This window comes from Musca domestica, unplaced genomic scaffold, assembly GCF_030504385.1.
Source record: "Musca domestica strain aabys unplaced genomic scaffold, Musca_domestica.polishedcontigs.V.1.1 12, whole genome shotgun sequence".
Lineage (NCBI taxonomy): Eukaryota > Metazoa > Arthropoda > Insecta > Diptera > Muscidae > Musca > Musca domestica.
In genome coordinates, this window is record NW_026712155.1 from 13,795,360 (window position 1) to 13,815,653 (window position 20,294).

A 20,294-nucleotide genomic window follows, 5' to 3' on the forward strand; every position below is an offset into this window, starting at 1 on the left:
AATGGAATTTTCTATAAAATTTGTAATCCATGTTACTTCTGCCATGTTCCCACAAATGGCTACTTCAATCAGAGACATATTACAATGCCTAGACTAGACTACCAAAAAAATAACATTGTCATTAAAAATACGAACTGTCCGTTTGGGTAAGGTTGACCTAGCTTCACTGCAAGAACAATTTTTCGAACTGTTTTGGCAACTGCTGACAGAATGGTCCGGTCTCTACCATGCTTATGACAGACCTTGTGTTGATGGAAATATTGGGATGTGCCAAGTCTGAAAGGAATCGGATGTTAATTTCGTGTTTTATCAGCTTTACAGATATTCAAAATGTTGACCCTTTGTGGGGGAGGTATTAGAAGGAGTGGACCGAAATATTCCATCTTCACCTCAGGCCTTGTGTTAATGGGACACTTACATCACCTTTTTATAAGAGTAATAATTATTCAAAATATTGACCCTTTCTGGGGGAGGTACTTAATGGAGTGGACCGATAATGTCCCCTTCCGCACCTGGCATAGGGCTGATGGAAATATTTGAATTTTCAAAGTTGGAGCAAAATCGGATTATCCCTCCATTTTCTGTGCAGTAAAATATTTTCTTAGAAAATGTTGACATTTTGTGGGAGAACTACCAGAAGGAGTAGACCGATATTGCCCATTTCCTAACTCGATCTAAGTTTGACAATAATATTACGATGTACCAAGTTATCGTGCATACCAGCCAGCCAGACTGATGAACAGACGGACATCGCTAGATCGACTCCAAATCTACTGAAACGGATTTGTTCCAAAGAGACCTAGGGTCTTAACCCATTTTTTTCGATGAGGCTCGTTTTTTAGGCCGTATCAAATGATATATACTTTCTCTAGCCATGAGACTGATGGTATAAAAACCGGGTACGATGTTCAACATCAACCGAGAATATTGTTGCTGTAGCCACATTGCTCCACTCCTCGTCGTGCTTTGGAATTCCACAAACGTATCGTAAAGTAAGATTAACACAAGAATTCAAGCCGTCCGATCATCAACAACGGCATGTTATTGCTGATAGATGCTTGAAATGATTCGAAATTCGATCAAAAAGTCATTTCTACTTTGATGGCTACGCCAGGAAGCAAAATTATCGCAAAGGAAAATCTAAGCATTATTGTTTAAAATCCTCTTCATCCTCAAAGTGTGTGGAATCGGCAATTTTAATCCATTGATTTTGCTTAATCCTGCGAACATAAAAATAATGTAAGAGGCATTTTTAAATCCACATAATCTTGCCCAAAAAGTGATTAGTTTTCTTAAAGGCAACCCAATTTCTAAGAACCCCAGCAATTCTCGCCTCGCTTCTATGCTGAGAAAAAAAATCAAAACCCTTTTCCATATCAAGACCCAAACAAAGACTTCAAAAAGTATTAGTCAGCATGCTGCGTGCGTGCATGTTCTCAAAATTCATTTACACTTTCAATTTTCTCTTTTCATTTGCTTGATATTTTTCCGACTGCACTACAAGCTGCGTCCCATGCAAACGCTTTAAACGATTTTGAACAAAAATCTCATTTTGTCAAATGGTCTGAGAATAAGGCATGCATGGGGCAAGTGTGCTGCATTATCAGCTTATAAAACAACAAAATACTGAATACATATGCATATAACAAATGCCAGGCTTTTCATTGCACTGAAATGAAAAAAAAAAAAAAATATACATTTGGATGTTATTGAGAATATAACGATTATAAAATGAAAGCTGATAATGACATCCGTTGGAATTTAATAAAAAATAAACGTTTTTTTATGTGCTTATTTTTTTCGAAAAAGGTCAACAACATGCTGCCACGAATGAATGACGAATGTAAAGCGCTCATAAGGGGTGTATGTGTATTTAGTTCGTAAATGACCTTGTGGGTGTTGGAGACGCCTGCCATTATACGTCGTCATGCTGGTTGGTGTGCAAGTGCTTTTAAAATCCCTGCGATAATATTTGCCAAAAAAAGCCGTGGAGCGCAGTAGCTTCTAATCCATAACAAACTTTGGAGGCATAAAAAAATTTTGTTTTAGATTTTAAAGTTCTCAAAAAATGTACTTAGCTTTAGTCGGGCAGATATTGTAAGCGGAATTTTACATTTTGGCATGATCCAAAAATCCAAAACTGCAGATCGAACCAAGTCAAATATGGTGCCCCTCTTATGATCTGTAAATATATTTGCATTATTCTCATTTTTTTTTTTTTTTTTTTTGAAAATTCTATTCCATGTTTATAGCCATAAATCTTCCAATCTCATTTGGATAGGTTTTAAGGGCTTTCGAATTTTTTCCAACACTTTGTGTCAAATAACAAATGCACAACCCTAACGTAGCTACCTTAAACTACTAGTTCAACGTTTTTCAGATGCTGGATTTATTTAAGACATGACGTCACCTCAGCAGCATAAAAGTTTTGGCAGACTAGCTTGTTAGGTTTGTTGACCTAGAGTCTCTCTTTTACTATTAACCCTCCTTCTCTACATTCTACAGCTTCTTCTTACACACGCCTGAAGGAGGAAGTTTGAAATGTCTGGAACTCCGCTTATCTGGATCTTTTTTTTTTTGTAAAATATATGTCACATATGTTCTGAGTATTCCATCTCGAAGGTTAGAATTACTCATTTAACACTATATTCTACTGTTGTGTCCTCTGAGAAGTCCTTAGTCTTCAATTAATTTAGATCCCATCGAAAGATATCTGCTAACAAATATCTAAAGAATCAAATCAGTGTTAATTAGTTTACAAATTAGGTAACTTCTTTGTTAGAAAAATACACATGCCGGGTATATATTAATTCAACAATTGTAATATATAGTTATTTACTTATTTTCCCTTATTTTGCTTTCCAAAATATTCTTTTTTCCATTTAAATAAATCACTTTTCCTCAGTAAATCCTCGTTAACTGTCAATTGTTTCAAGTCACTCCATTAATATGATCTATTTTCCCGCTCGTTTCATGATATTTCTCTGTCATTCTCTCTCTCATGCATGGAGAGAGCACTTAACACCCAAGCTCTCATGTTATTTTTCCCTCATCTCTCATTACATTCTTTTTAGAAAGACACCTTTGAATTGTTTGTGTTTTGTTATTTTTGCCGGTTGTTTTGTTTTGCTTTTTTCTCTCTATCTTTCAATGCAAAAAAAATGTTAAACCTAAAAATAATTATAATAATTTATTCACCAAGCCACCACGACGTCTAACGGTACTAATTAATAAATGAAAACAAGCAAAAAACCAAAAAACAAAATTAATTCATTAAAAAACAATTATACAAACATACATTCATGCATACCCACCTATGTGACTGCCTCGGCTACCTATGGTTTAGCTAATGAGAAACGTTGTCGTTATTACTACAACAATACAAAAACAACACAAATAATGGTTGTTATTTGTTTTTCTTTTGCACATGTTTCTCGTCGTCGTCGTGGTTGTGTATTTAATAATATTATTTATGTTGTTGTTTTTTTCTTTCTTTCACTCTTGTCATCACCGATGCATTCCAAACACTTCACTAACCTTTTCAACAACATTTATGGTTTTTCTTCTGTTGCTATTGCACTAGATTGCAGAATGTGGGTAGCTATTTGTTGTTGCCTGTCAGGAATTTTTGTTGCAATTGCCTGCCATTTAACGATGTCGCCCGTCTCTGCAGTGTCTTCGCTGCTGATTTTCGTGTGTGAACCATATTTTCTCTTCGATTTCCTTAAAGCCGCATAATAAATTTTAGCCAACAATTGAATAGGGTTGCCAGATTGGGTGTAAATGTGGAGAGACAAAGAAAAATTATTTAGATGGGGATTTTTAAAAGATTTTGATTTTTTAATAATAAAAAATGTGTTAAAATAACTTTTTAAGAATCTTGGATTTAAAAAAAAAATATATATTTTGCAGGGATCGCAGTTTTTCCAAGGATCGTGGATACTTTACAGATTTTTACAGGATCTTGGACAAATATTTCAATAATCATTCATTAAATTTTAAAGAATATTTTTCAAGGATCAGCGGACCAATAATCGAGGATTTTTTAAAGTTTTTTTTTAGGGATCGGGTATTTTTATACCCTCTACCATAGTATGGAGGGTATATTAAGTTTGTCATTCCGTATGTAACACCTCGAAATATACATTTTTAACCCACAAAGTATATATATTCTTGATCTGTCCTTCTGTTGATATCACTCTGGCAGAAAATTATCTGTGCAGGTCCAACAGACCAAGGACAAACAGGATTTTTTTAAATAATTTTTTTTCAAGGACCAACTGACTTATAATTCATCATTTTTGAAGATTAGGTTTTCAAGAACCAGCAAAACACAAAATGTAGATTTTTAAAAATATATTCCAGGGATCAACAGATCAATAATGGTGATTTCAGAATTTTTTGAAGGACCAACAGATTGGTGAATAGCGGTAAAGAATCGGTTTTAAAGAATTCTTTTCAGGGGCCAACAGACCAATATTCGTGGATTTTTTAAAGAATTTTCTCATCGAGGATTTTTTTAATTTTTTTTCTCAAACATAAATAATTTTGCATTTTTTTAATGTTTTTTTTTCAAGAACCAAATGGCCAATAATCATAAATTTAAAAAAAGTTTCTCCGAAGACTAACATCCGAATAATTTTGAAAATTAATCGTGGAATTTTCAAAGATTTTTTTTCATGGACCTTCAGACCAAAATTTTGAATTTTTTAAAGAATTTTTCTCAAGGACTAATTAAACAAAAATCGTGGAATTTTTCAAGAATATTTTTTAAGACAATCAGACAAATAATCTTGGAATTTCAAAGAATATTTTATCAATAATCCAGAATTCTATAAAAAAAAAAAAAAAAATCAGGGACCTAAATAATTCGGAATTTTTTAAGAAACATTTTCGAGGACTAACAGACCTGCAATTGTCGATTTTTTAAAGATTTTTTTATAAAATATACTTTGGTAGAAATTTTCTAAAGTTTAAGAATCTTGATTGTTTAAAATATATGTTTCTATTTTCAGAAATAGTTTCGCATTAAATCAAATGACAATTTTCCCAACTTCCACCTGGCAACCCTTCATCACTAATGGTTCATTTTTTGCGGAACTTTTCTCAAAGACCAACTAACAAAAATTTTGGATTTTTTTAAAGAACTTGTCTCAAGTACCAATTAAACACAAATCGTGGAATTTTTAAGCAATTTTTTTAAAGATCAACGGACAAATAATCTTGAATTTTTCAAAGAATATTTTCCAAGAACCCAAATATTAATAATCCTGAATTCTATAAAAAATATTTTTCAGAGACCTAAATAATTCTGAATTTAAAAAAAAAAAAAAAAAAAAAAAATCAAGGACTATCAGTCAAACAATTGTCAATTTTTTAAGATATTTTTTGAATATCTTTTCGTAGATTTTTTATTTTTCTAGTCAAAGAATCTTGCTTTTTTAACGTTTTCATTTTCAGAAATAGTTTCCCCTCATTAAATCAAATGACAATTTCCCCCAACTCCCATCTGGCAACCCCATATCACGTATATGTGATGATTGTACAACAAACAATTGCTGCACTGTCACGAAATGATGTTACTCATACTCGATTTGTGGCTGCATACATTGTTGTTGTTGCTATTGCTGTGGCTTTTCAATCTCACCACATTTAAAGCCGGTCATATGCCACCTTCTCTCCCACCCCTTTCTCTTTTGATTTATAACAATTTTTTTTGGTTACGTGAACATGTTGAGGCACATATTTATATAGACACACATACTAACATACATGTGTAATTGAAAAAAGAGTAATTTCTTTATGTGAAAAAAAAAAACAAAAATAACAATAGGTGAAACGCCAAATGACGTATGTCACAAAACCAATAGCAAAGAAATAAATATTGTCTCAATCGATTTATTGATTGTAATTGGAAAGGAGGAGGGGAGAAAGAAGGAGGAAACTTCTTGCGTACGTATGTCAACAAATTAGTTAAATGGCCGTGCGCCCGTACGAGGGGCCAGTGTAAAAGTTTGGGGGAAATGTGAAAGTAGGCGAGGTTTTTCAAAGATCAGTAGATTCAATAAACTTGGATTTTTTAAAAAATATTTTTGAAGGATTTTCTAACGAACGTTTGAAGTACTATCAGTGTACCAAATTTAGGGGCGTATAGCTACAAGGGGAGGGTACCATTATAATTCAAACGTTCCAAAAAAATAAAAAACGGGACATATCCCTTAAGGTGAGAGTACATAAAACGCTTTTTTGACTTGCTTAAGTCGTAGGCGCTATTCTTCGTACAGGAAGAAATGAGTTTTAGGTTGACTTAGTTCGATTTTGGCCCTACGCTTCTTTGTTTTTTCCGAAGAAACCACTCTGTCTAAATAACAGTTGTCAGTCTAAATAGTAGTTGCAGTATGGCCGGGCCCAAATTTGAATACTCTCCACCATTTAGAACGAATTTGTACATTTTCAAAAAATAAAATTCGTTAAAAAATTGTATTAAAATCTTAAAAATACTGAATATAGCCGTTATATTGGGTTCTATACGTAGACGTGGACCTGCAAATAATGTAGCTAAAATCATCAAAGTACCGAATATAGGGAGGTAAGGTTCTATTGGGGCTCTACGAAGACCTGGACCTGTATAGACAATTTTCCGTCACAGGCTGTAGTACCTATTAGGAACTTCAAATACGAAATTTTAAACAATTTTGGGTGAATATTGTACCTAAAAATACCGCATATAGGGACGTATTGATATATGGCCCTATACGAAGACCTGGACCTGCATAGACAATTTTCTGTCGTAGACTGTAGTTCTATTACGAACTCTAAATACGAAATTTGAAACATCTCCGGTGAATAATGTCGCTAAAATCATCAAAATACCGAAGAAAGGGAGGTACCGCTATATGTGTGCTATACGACATCGTGGACCTATATAGACAATTCCCTTCAAGGGGGTAAAGTGCTCGGAAGGAACTTCTTTTGTGGATTTTCACACAGTTTCATTTAAAAATTTCGCTACAATACCGAATATCGGAGGATACCGTTATATAGGGGATACACGATATCGTGGACCGATATAGCCCATCTTCGAGCTTAACCTGCCGACATACAATAGACTGATCCGTGCAAAATGTTAGGTTCATATCTTTATTCGTTTTGATTTTAGCGTAATTACAACAGACGGGCGGACATACTTTATGTCTAAAATTATTATTTCGACGAGTAACAAACGGAATGACGAACTTAATGTAGCCTCCATACTATGTAAGGTGGTTATATAAATGCCATTGAGTCTCTGAGGACAGACATCCATGCTCAACGCTTTATTTCTAGAGTATTTCTATATTAGCCAATTTTATTGTTTCCCTTTAGTAATTCTCATAGAATTTTGGGAAGGACTTTGTCAATCATTATTAGACCTTCTGCCTGTAGACGACCCATAATCATAAAATTAGATGATCTTCAATCTATAAAATTAACTTTATACCCTATAAATGGTACTCCCTATTTTTTTTTGCATCCAGCAATGCAATAAAATATTTTGCCATGCTATGACTTTTTGCATTCTTATTGTTACCGTACATTTTTTACATTTATTTGCCATCATATTTCATTTCCAAAAGCCTCACTGCAGTTATTTCGTTATTTTGTTTTATTTTTCTCGCCATTTTTAAATACGTCTAGGAATCCAATAACAAAACAAATGTCAGTCAGTGCAATATGACTACATAACATGGCATGTCATACATCTGTTTGTATGTGTGCATTTGCTTTGCTTTGCACTTCACTTGTATGCACTTTCTTTGCATGACTCTCTCTTTCTCTTCAGATTACGTCAGATTAGTTGGATTGTTGTTGGCACTAGAAAACAGTAACAAATATTGGGAGTAAAAGTGTGATAGAGGTGGGCAGCAGATGGGAGGTTGTTATAGAATTGATGAGAGCGTGAGGGAGTACGTGCGTGCGTGTAACTCTTTACTCACATGTGCCATGCTATGCCATGCATTTGTTTTTTTTTTTGCTTTCCTTTTACCAACAACACACCACACTCAGTTACAACAACATCAATCACATGTTGCAAATGCCAATTTTCTTTATTACTTTTTCTAACCTATTTTCCCACAGTGTTCAACAATGCATTTACATGATTATTATTGTTGTTGGTGGTGTTAGTAGTGGTGGTTATTTTAACATTAGAGTGGTACTCAGAGAAATACAGAAGGGAGAGGGAGAGTTTATTTTTGGCGCTTCGAATTGCATTAATGGGGGAAAATGTATTTTAAAAGGGAATTTTGAAAGAATTTAAAGACGATTTTTTTAAAACGCAAAGAATTTCAAAGGAAATAATTGAACTCCAAGCCTGAACTGGCTTCAGATGTGAACATTTTAGATACTAATTGGTTTCATAAGCTAATAATTAATTTAAAAATTTACCAAAGACACTCCATAATATTAAGATTCATCAAAGGATTAGAGTAAGTGGCGTCAACGGCCTGTCAATGGCCAGTCCGGAATATCATTTATTTTGATCCTAGCAAAAACTTGGAAGTTGTATGAACGGATCACCCTATTAAAAGCTAATGTAGTATCAGTAGGTTAATAATAATAAATTAATTATAAAATAGATTGCAAATTACAATAAATGAGTACCCCCGACTACAAATAAGTGTAGAAAGTTCAAGAGTCGGCGTTGCATAAAAAGCATATATTAAAATACGATAAGATGTTGTGTGTGTAGGTAAGACCCTTAGGATCAAGCCCTACTTTTATTGCAACAGAAAAAAAACAAATATTGAAACAGAAATATCGTCATTCCTTTTGTAACTCATCAAAATAATAATTTTAGACATAACAAAGTATATATTTTGATCAGCGTAAAGTTCTAAGACAATTTAGCCCTGACCGTCCGTCCGTCTGTTGTAATCACAGTAGAGTCAAAACGAATAAAGATTGGAAGCTAAAATTTTGCACAGATCAGTCTTTTGTCTGCAAGCAGGTCAAGTTCGAAGATGGACTATATCGCCCCACGATATCGTATAGCCCCCATATAACGGTACCCCCCGATTTTCCGTATTTTGATGATTTTAGCCAATTTTTTTAATGAAACTGTCTGAAAATCTACAAAAGGAGTTCCATTTAACGTGCCTCCCTATATTCGGAATGTTCATTATTTTAGCTACAATTTTCACTGAAATTGTCTAAAAACTTATACTTGAAGTTCTTTCTAAACATTTAACTCCCTGGAAGAGAAATGTGTATATAGGTCCATGATATCGTATAGCCCACATACAACGGTGCCTTATCCCCCCCCCCAATATTCGATATTTTGAGGATTTTAGGGACAGTATTCAAGGGAGTTGTTTCAAATTTCGTATTTAGGATTCGTAATGGGTACTACAGCCTATGACAAAAAATTGTGTATGCAGGCCCACGTCTTCGTATAGCCTCCATATAACGGTACCTCCCAATATTCGGTATTTTGATGATTTTAGCGACATTATTCACCGGAGTCGTTTCAAATTTTGAATTTAGCGTCCGTAATGGAAACTACATTCTATGACAGAGAGTTGTCTAAACACGCCCAGGGCTTCGTAGAGGCCCAATATATCAGTAGCTCCTTATATTCGGTACTTTGAAGATTTTAGGTACAATATTCACCGAAGTTATTTGAAATTTCATATTTGAAGTTCCTTATAGGTACTACAACCTCTTCGTATAGCCTCGATATAGCGGTACCTTCCTATATTCGGTATTGGACAATTTTAGGAGCAATATTCACCGATATTGTTTGAAAATTCGTATTTGAAGTTCCTAACAGGTACTACAACCTGTGGCGGAATATTGTCTGTGCACGTATAGCCTCGATATAACACGTCTTCGTATAGCCTCCATATAACAGTACCTACCTATATTCGGTATTTTGATGATTTAATCTACATTAATCACCTGACTTTTTTTCAAAGTTTTGTATTTGAATATTGTAATGGTTTAAGTTGCCTATGCAGGTCCACGTCTTCGTATAGAACCACAGCCCACATTCGCTATTTTTAAAATTAAAGTAGAATTTTTAAAGGATTTTATTTTTTTTTGAACATTTTGAAATTCGTTCCAAATGGTGGAGGTTGTTCAAAGTTCATCACGGCCGAACATTTTTCTTGGTTTTTTATTTTTTCAAAAAAAAAAAAAAAAAAAAATAAAAAAATAAATAAATAAATAAATAAATAAAAAAAAAAACTGTAGATGTCATTTATTCTTCAAGTTTGTTTGGAGTTGTTGTGTCTGTTTACATAAGTTTTATTTGAGAATTCATCCCTTTCCTTTCAAGTTCCACCGCTTGTTGATGGAGTTATGTTGTTACTTTTTTTTGTTGTTGTCTCCAAGTACTGTCAACATAATACGACGACAAAGGCAGGCATTGGACATTTGGATATGAATGAATCATCAGATGTTGGCTACACTCGTTTGAACAATCAGTTCACTTTCTTTGCATTGTGTGCGTATGTATGTGTGTGCGTCTATATACTTTGTGGGGCCATGCTTGTAGTTGTTTTTATATGTTTGATAAATATTAAAGCTTCACTAATAATATTTGTAATTTTTTATCTTTTTTCTGGCGACATCAATAGAATAAATTCTTTTGAAAATGTGGTATCAGAGGTCTTGTAACAAATAAAATAGTATCAGTCGGTGTTGCCAACAGATGTATACCCCTAGCCATTAGTTATGAATATTCAAACTTTTGATCCTTTATGGGGGAGGTTCCGAAGTAGATGGCCAATATTGAACAATTCGTGTCTGAACTTAGACTGAAGAGTACCATTTGAAGAGAGTTGGAAGCTTAACTCCCTAGGAAATGGTTCGATCTCTATCATCTTTATAACAGATCTTGTGTTGATGGAAAAATTGAGATATACACTGGTGGCCAAAACTAAAGCAACTTAAATCGCAAAGACAATAAATGTCCTGTAACTTATACAAAAATAAACAAATCGTAATTATTTTTCCAGTTTTAAATGAGTGGTTTAATTTACTTTTAAGAAACTAAAAATAAAAATACAAAAATAATTTTGAACGAAAAATAATATGCGGAAAACTAAAATGACCCAATTTTTGCTTGGTCAAAACTAAAGCAACTTTTGATTTTTTATTTTAAAATAATAAAATTTTGGCTCGTAGTCGATAGCATAACCATTATTTTTGATAGCAGCTGCACACCTACGAAGCTTTGAATCTATAACACGCTCAATTTGATCCTTGGGTGTGCTTTCCCAGGCACCCCGAATTCTTTAGAAAATGTTGTGCTTATTTATTTCCGAATCTCTCTTGATCTTCCTATCGACGATACTCCAAAGGTTTTCTAAGGAGTTTAGGTCAGGTGATTGTGCCGGCCATAACAAAACATGAATTTTTGACTCCCGCAACCAATATTTGACAAGTTTTGATACAAGTGTGGGATCATTGTCATGCTGAAACACCCAAATCTGCCGAATATTTTACTCAGCGTAAGGGAACAACGTGATGTCTAACACATCTTTGTAAACAAACCGATCCACAACTTCCTTCATTTTATGGATAGACCCAAGTCCATAGAAAGAAAAACAGCGCCACGCCATTTTTGACCCTCCCTCATGCTTCACTGTACCTTTGCAACGCTGCGGCTTGAGTCCTTCATTTTTTTGGTCTTCTCACCGTAAAATTTTTCACGTCTGAGCCTTTAATATTAAACGTAGACTCATCCAAGAAATAATGTTTTTTTCCATTGAGCTTGATTCCACTTAATATTATCGTTTCCGAAAGCCTTTTTGATTTTTTCAGATATAAATGGTTTTTTGATGTCTTACGGGCATGCAGACCAGCTGCCACTACTCGTCTACGCATTGATCTCGTGCTTATATCCAATGATTGCTCTCTCACCAATCCTGTTGAACTCTTAAATCGTTGTTTTTTATTTCTCTCACAATTTGTGGATCAGTACGGGCTGAAGTTTTTCACGGCCTTCATCCGTTATAGACTGTTACTACTGATCCAGTTTCAAAAAACCGACTTAGTATAGAGAAATAATTATAAAATCACATAAATATTTATGAATTATTTCTCGGAAATCATTTTCTGTGATATGTTGTTTTGATAGTCACTGATAATTTGCTGTCTTATTCAGGTACTGTATTTGCTTTTAGCCATTTTTAAAATTTTTTTGGGCAGGACTTAAAAAACGAAAAGAAAAACACATACTGTTGTAAAAAACTTCTCAAAAAGGATTCATGACAAGCGAAATTGTCGAAGGAAGCAAAAAGCGATAAATATTACAATAAAACCAACTGAAATTGCAGCGGTTATATGAATGTACAACAGAGTTGCTTTTGTTTTGTCCAAGCCAAAATCGATTTAATTGACTTTACCAAACATTATTTTTCATATAAAAATGAATTTTGGTTTTATGTTTTAGGTTTTTAAAAAGTGAATAAAGTAACCAATTTAAAACAAGAAAAACTTTCTCATTTTCTTAATTTTTGAAAAAATTACAGGGCATTCATTCTCCTTGTAATTTCAGTTGCTTTAGTTTTGGCCACCAGTGTACCAAGTCTGTATGGAATCGAATGTTAATTTCGTGCTTTATGAGTTCATGGATATTCAAAATTTTGACCCTTTGTGGTGGAGGTACTAGAATGAGTTCACCGATATATCCCATCTTCACAGGAGATCTTGTGTTTGTAGAAATAATGGGATGTGTGAAATATTAAGAGAAACGGATGCTTATTTCGGATTTTATGATCTATTTGTTATTCAAAACGTTGACCCTTTGTGGGGGAGATACCAGAAGGAATGGTCCGATCTTTACCATCTTTATTACAGATCTTGTGTCGATGGAAATATTGAGATGTGCCAAGTCTGAATGGAATCAGATCTTAATTTCGTGCATTATGAGCTTCATGGATATTAAACATTTTGACCCTTTGTATGGGAGGTATCAGAAGGAGTGGGCCAATATTATCAATTTTAGCACCTGACCTAGCACTGATAGAAATATTAGGATTTGCAAAGTGGGAGCAAAATCGGATTATCCTTTCTCTTTCTGTGTAGTAAATTATATTCATTGAAAATTTTGACCTTTTGTGGGGGAGGTACCAGAAGGAATGGACCGAAATCATTAAAATCCGTGATTACAGCTTTGATTGTCCTTGAAAAATATTCTTTATAAATCCAAGATATTTCATGGTCTTTAAAAAAAAAATATCCTTAAAAGTTTTAATTATAGGTACTATAGTCCTTAAAAATATTCTCTAGAAATTAAGCGATTGCATCTACGATGGCCCTAAAAAATATTGGAGAAAAATCAAGTCTTCGATAGTTCCGTTAGTCCGATCATAGCCCCTATGGTCCTTTTTTTTTGAATTCCTCTGCAGCTTGAATGGTCATTAAAAATCCTCGCTGGACCTTAAAAATAATCTATAAGATTCCATGATTATTGCCATTATGGTCTTTCAAAAAATATCCTTAAACAATCATAATTATAGCTACGATAGTCCTTAAACATATTCTCTTAAAGTAGGTGATTGCACCCACCATTGTCCTTAAAAAATAATATTTAAAAAATATAAATATTGTCCTTAAAAAATATTTAAAATCAAGATCTCGAAAGTCCTTGAAAAAATATTTTTAAAAATCAAGGATTACAGACTCGATGGTCCTTGAAAGTTGTTCCTTAAAAATCCACCATCAGTTTGGTTGATTCTTAAAAAAATCCTTAAAAGTCCACGATTAAAGCCTCGATGGTTTTAAAAAATATATATATTCTTTAAAAATTCTGATTATAGCTTCGATTATACTTATTTTTTTTAATGTAGGATTATTACTCTGCAATATTTCTCTCTTATAATTAGTTATAACTCTTACTGACGTTCGAAAACGCAAATATTTTATTAAAACATATTTATTATATTATTTTTTTTATTAAATAAATAAATTGTATTCTCCATAGTCGCTGATAAGGCTAAACTTTATATTTCATTCTCATTCAATCCTTCTCCCCTCTCTCTTTCTCTCTTTTCCAGATCTAGTACACTGTACAAATGAACCCAATGTCTCAATACCACATCTGGCCAATTTACTTATCGAGCGCTCACAGAATACCCATTGGGTGGTGGTGTACAAGGCGCTAATAACCACACATCATCTGATGGCATATGGAAATGAGGTAAGTTTGCTGCTGTTTTTGTTGGTGTTGTTGTTGTTGTCACCATGTGGACAGGGAGGAATACGGTGGAATATAGGGTTATTGAGAATTAAAAAAATTTTTTGGACCATTGAGTTTTGGTCGACTTTTCCCCCCAATTTTTATACACGCCTAAAAGTATGCCATAATTTTAGGGACAAAAAGCGATAAAGGAGATAAACCCTCCACACTCTGAAAATTGATTTGAATGATAGAAAAAATTGTAACCAGAAAATAGTTTTCCACGTTATCCAATTTCAGTTGGATAAGACAAGAATGTCCGGATTATCAAAATTCGATGGGATAATGTAATTTTTCAATCAATCTTTGATATTACGGCCATGTGGCCGATCTCATCTTTTTAATAGGAGCCTAAAACTATGCAACGATTAAATATAATACCTACAACAAGAGGCGCAAATCCATCTCCTCTCCATACTCTGAAAATTCGAAAAGTTGTAATTGGAATCAAATGGAAATATAAAACAGCCATACAAACAAAAATAGATAAGAAAAGAATATTATTCGTTTTATCCAAATAGAATAGTATAATGTTGAAATTTTATCTATTTCATCTACATCGAAATGGATAATCGAACAAGTCGGTTTTGCCGACAGATTTATATCCCCAGCCTTGACTTATGATTATTCAAACTGTTGAATCTTTATGGGGAAGGTTCCGAAGCAGTTGGCCAATATTGACCAATTCCTTGCTGACCTAAGACTGATATAAATATTACAACGTGACAGATTTGGACTATATCGACTATTTCCTGTACTTTATATGAGATATATAAAAACAGATCTAGTGTTAGCAAAAATGTGTGTGAAATTTGGGAAGATGGATGGATTTGGGTGCTTATTTCGCTTTCTTTGAGCTTTTGTTTTTCAAAAATCTTGAACCCTGTGTGGGGGAGGTACCAGAAGAAATGTTTCGATCTCTTCCATATTTTTAACAGATCTTGTGTTGTCTGAATGGAATCGGACATTATTTTCGCGTTTTATGAGTTTGATGGACATTCAAAATGTTGAGCCTCTGTGGGAGAGGTACCAGAAGGAGTGGACCGATATATCCCATCTTCACACCAGACGCTGGCCCAATAAAAATATTGTGATGTATTCAATTTCAAGAGAACCGAATGCTTATTTTGGATTTTATGATCGTTTTGGTTATTCAAAACGTTGACCTTTTGTGGGGGAGGTACCAGAAGGAATGGTTCGATCTCTACCATCTCTGTAACAGATTTTGTGTTGATGGAAATGTTGAGATGTGCCAAGTCTGAATGGAATCGGATATTAATTTCGCGTCTTATGAGCTTAATGGATATTCAAAATTTTGACCCTTTGTGGGGGAGGTACCAGAAGGAGTGGACCGACATATTCCATCTTCACACCAGACCTTGGACTAATTAAAATATTGTAATGTGTGTAATTTGAAGAGAATGGACGGTTATTTCGGAGTTATTATCGTTTTGCTTATTCAAAACGTTGACCCTTTGTGGGGGAGGTACCAGAAGAAATGGTCCGCTCTTTACCATCTTTATAACAGATCTTATGATGATGAAAACATTGAGATTGAGATGAGAAAGTCTGAATAGGATGGGACGTTAATTTCGTTTTATGAGCTTGATGAACATTCAAAATTTTGACCCTTTGTGGGGGAGGTACCAGAAGGAGTGGACCGATATATTCCATCTTCACACCAGATCTTGTGTTAACAGAAATAATGGGATGTGTGTAATTTGAAGACAAGCAGACTCTTACAACACATTTTATAAGAGCTGTAATTATTCAAAATTTTGACCCTTTGTGGGGGAAGGTACTTGATGGAGTGGACCGTTATTGTCCATTGTTGCACCTGACGTAGCACTGACGCAAATATTAGGATTTGCAAAGTTGGGGCAAAATCGGATAATCCTTTCTCTTTCTGTGAAATAAAATATTTTCTTTGAAAATTCCGACTTTTTGTGGGGGAGGTACCAGAAGGAGTGGACCGGTATAGCCCATTTCCGAACTCGATCTAAGTTTGAGAATAATATTACGATGTACCAAGTTTGGACAAAATCAAATACTCGCCAGCAAGACGGACGGTAGATCGTCTCAAAACGTCCTGAAACGGATTTGGTCCAAAGAGACCTAGGGTTTAAAATCGTTATTTCGATGAGGCACATTTTGCCCGTATCAAATCAGATACACCCTCTCTAGACATATGACTTAGGGTATAAAATATCCGATTTATACTATATCTTCAACCGATTTCGGTTTAAATGTGCACTAAGTGGCCAAAATCAGTCCAAATGAAGTCTAGAAGTAAGTACATCAAATTAGGTGAAGATCGGGTTAGATATAACTATAGCTCCCATATATATGTTTCATACGATTTGGTCCCTCACATTCGTAATCTGCACCCCACCAGAATAATATTTGGTACCAGATATCTTACAAAACTCGGAAATACCTGCCAAACATCAAGATTGGTTCAGATTTTAATATACCTCCTATATATATCTTCAACCGATTTCGGGTTAATTGTGCACCAAATGGTCAATATCAGTTCAAATAACCTGAATTTTGCATCCACCCGAATTTAGTCTAGAAGCAAGTACTTTAAATTCGGAGAAAATCGGTTCAGATCTGTCTGTCCGTCTATCTGTTATTTACCGGAATTATTTCAAATTTCTTATTTGATGTTCGTAATGGGTGCTACAGCCTATGACAAAATCTTTTGTATGCAGGTCCACGTCTTCGTGTAGTCCCCATATGAAGGTATTTCCTGATATTCGGTATTTTGATCATTTCAGCAACAATATTCACCGGAATCGTTTCAAATTTCGTATTGAGAGAACATAATTGTTACAACCTATGGAAAAAAATTCGTTTACTTCTTCGTATAGCCCCTATATAACGGTACCTCCCGATATTCGGTATTTTCATGATTCCAGCGACATTTTTTACCGGAATTATTTAAAATTTCGTATTTGAAGTTCGTAATGGGCCTACGACAAAAATTTGAGTATACATCGTCTTCATATAGCCTCATATGAAGGTACCTTTCCATATTCGATATTTCCATGGTTTTAGCGACATAATTAACTAGAACTGTTTAAAATTTCGTATTTGAAATTCGAAATGGGTACTACGGCTTATGACAAAAAATTTCGTAAGCAGGTGCACGTCTTCGTATAGTCTTCAGTTTTCATTTAAGCGGTAGTTTCCGGCAGTTTTTTTTTTTTTTTGAAAATTTTCAAGTTCCTTCCAAATGGTGGAGGGTATTAAAATTTCGGCCGAATTTAGCTGCATTTTTACTTGTTTATTATAATCATGCACTATACGGCAATGTTATTTGATACTAGAGGTACTAAAGCCTCCGTCAAATTTGTTGAAAATCGATTCAGAATTGGGTATAGTTCCCAAATTGTGACAACTCGCAAGGCATAATACACTTTCGAATAACGTTCATAGTTGGTATTATCTACTTCACATAAATTCCAATATAAACTTTTTTGTAACGGGAGCTCTACTAAAGGCTTAGTGGTGTAGGCTATCATATAGCACCGCCCGACTTTTGACCTTTCCTCACTGATTTTTCATAAATATATTTATTTTTTTTATTAAAAAAAAATATGTTCTTCGAGCTTGAGGTCTTTATTGTTGTATTTATTTTATTTTTCAATATTTCGAAATTAATTTTTTTCTCATTTTTCTAATTTAAATTTATTTAATAATAAAAATAATAATAATAATAATATTTTAATAATTTTTTTCTGTTCAATTTCCAGCGTTTCATGCAGTATTTGGCATCATCGAATTCCACATTTAATCTAAGTAATTTTCTGGATAAGGGAGGTGTACAAGGTAACTAAGCAAAGAAAATCTAGCAAGGCTTACTTGCTCTCTCATCATGACAAAAATTTTGCTATGATTTGTTTTTCGAATATTAATAATAAAAATTTAACATTTTTAACAACATTTCATAAACATTCATTCCATAACTGAAAATTTATCATTTAACAATTTAATATCATTTTGTCCTCCCCATCCGAACCCAAACAAATTGAATAACTTTCTATTTTTTCCCATTCAAAATTAGTTTTTAAATTTTTAATTAGTGTTTTTATGTTGTTGCTGTTTTTTGTGGTAACAATTTGATGCTTTTTATGATTTTTTTCTCTCTTCTTTTTCTTTCCATTTTTTATATATAACGAAAAAAAATACTCCTGCGCTCCTCCTCTTTTACTCTCTACATACATACATTACATACTCGATATATTTGATATGGATAATCCTAAAATGAAACACAACATAAAATCGCCTTCCAATTAATAATTTATTTTGTAAAACCACGACATTCATGGCAAACATCATTCATATATGGCTTTTTGAAAAAAAAAAACTTACATTTTCAAATTCATCAAAAAAAAAAAAAAATTAACAAAAAAATTTTAAAAATTAAAAATAAAAAATGTAATAATAATTAAATAAAAAATATATATATATTTTTAATGTAACTCTATCATGCTTAACCTAAAAACAATTCTACCAATTTGTGTTCTTGTATTCCCGTGTGTAAACGCTTACTACTACTACTACTACTCCTTGTTGTACTCCACTACTACTTCTACTACCACTACTCAATCATGCTCCCCTCTCCAAACAAATAAACAAAACAATCGAACCAAACCAAATAAAAAATGCCAACTTTAAAACTGTAAAAATACGCTTTAAAACCAGATGGTGGTATGTCGGTACCCGGTGGCAGAATGGGTGAGTAACTCCATGTATTCTAGGTTATGTTGTTCTATTTTTTTAGATGCCACTGTAGAAAAAATTGCTTTTAGAAAAAACTCACTTTGGAAGGAACATTGTGGGAGAAATCTCCCCGCCTCCCCCCACTTTGTTCCTTTTCTTTGCGTAACAAATTACCAAAATTGGTTTGTGTGTGGTAGTATTTTGAAAATGCAAAAATTTGTTATGGAATTTTATTAATATTTTTGATTCATTTTCCATCTCTAGGTTATGACATGTCACCCTTTATCCGACGCTATGCCAAATATTTAAACGAGAAATCCTTGTCCTATCGTGCAATGGCTTTTGATTTTTGCAAAGTCAAAAGGGGGTAAGTCCTAGAGATTCCATAAGAAACCATAATTTCCAACTAATCTTTGCTTTTTATTCATTGCAGCAAAGAGGAGGGCTCGTTGCGCACCATGCATGCCGATAAATTATTGAAAACCTTGCCCGTGCTACAAGCCCAATTGGATGCCCTATTGGAATTCGATTGCCAGTCAAGTGATTTAACAAATGGTAAGGGGCAAACTATGTAAAATAACCTGTAAGCGATAACTATACATACAGGGCCCTACAAACCCTGGAGAAATTTTCATATTTGAGTGCCAATATCCTCGAAATAACTAAAATCAGGGGGATATATCTTTATATATATAGAGGCTACATTAAAATGTGAAAATATACGTATTTTAGCGAATTTTTCCTCGGCTTTTTTGGTTTAAGGCATGAAAGTGACATAAAATATCCTTTTAGTCAAAAACTGGCAAAAGAGGAAATATTCTACACCAAATTTCACTATAAATCTCAGAATAAACAATATATCTAGCGATGATAGTTTTTTAAGAAATCTACATTCTATATTTACTTATTTAAAGTGTAAATTTTATATGCTTACATTTTAGACTATTTTATATGCTTTTAATCTGAGTCAAAATCTCCCATAATATTTGAGATTTTGAGGAAAGTGCCAAAGGAAGAATTATTCTTCATCAAATTTCACCATGAGTCACCAAAGAAAAGAAATCTCTATTTCCATTATTTATCAAGAAAATATTCGTTTCAATTTTGTGAAAAAAATATTTTTTTGTTCAATTTGTGTTAGCAAATTTTTCTTCGACCTTCTTTTGTGTTCTTACACGAAAGTGGTATAAAATTTAATTTTAGTCAAAAACTGGCAAAAGAGGAAATAATCTACACAAAATTTCACTATAAATCTCGGAATAGACAATATATCTAGCTATGATAGTTTTTAAGAAAGTTTACTTATTTAAAGTGTAAATTATATGCTTACATTTTTCGG

The 20,294-nt window shown here is 33.5% G+C and overlaps 1 protein-coding gene across 1 annotated transcript in view; it reads left to right on the forward strand.

Annotated features, from left to right (window-relative positions):
- LOC101888604 (phosphatidylinositol-binding clathrin assembly protein LAP) overlaps positions 1-20,294 on the forward strand; it is a 38,092-nt gene that overhangs the window by 3,780 nt on the left and 14,018 nt on the right. The window contains 5 exon segments of the mRNA XM_059132312.1: positions 14,046-14,188; positions 17,986-18,061; positions 18,938-18,970; positions 19,220-19,322; positions 19,389-19,510. Coding sequence (XP_058988295.1) covers positions 14,046-14,188; positions 17,986-18,061; positions 18,938-18,970; positions 19,220-19,322; positions 19,389-19,510 — 477 coding nt within the window.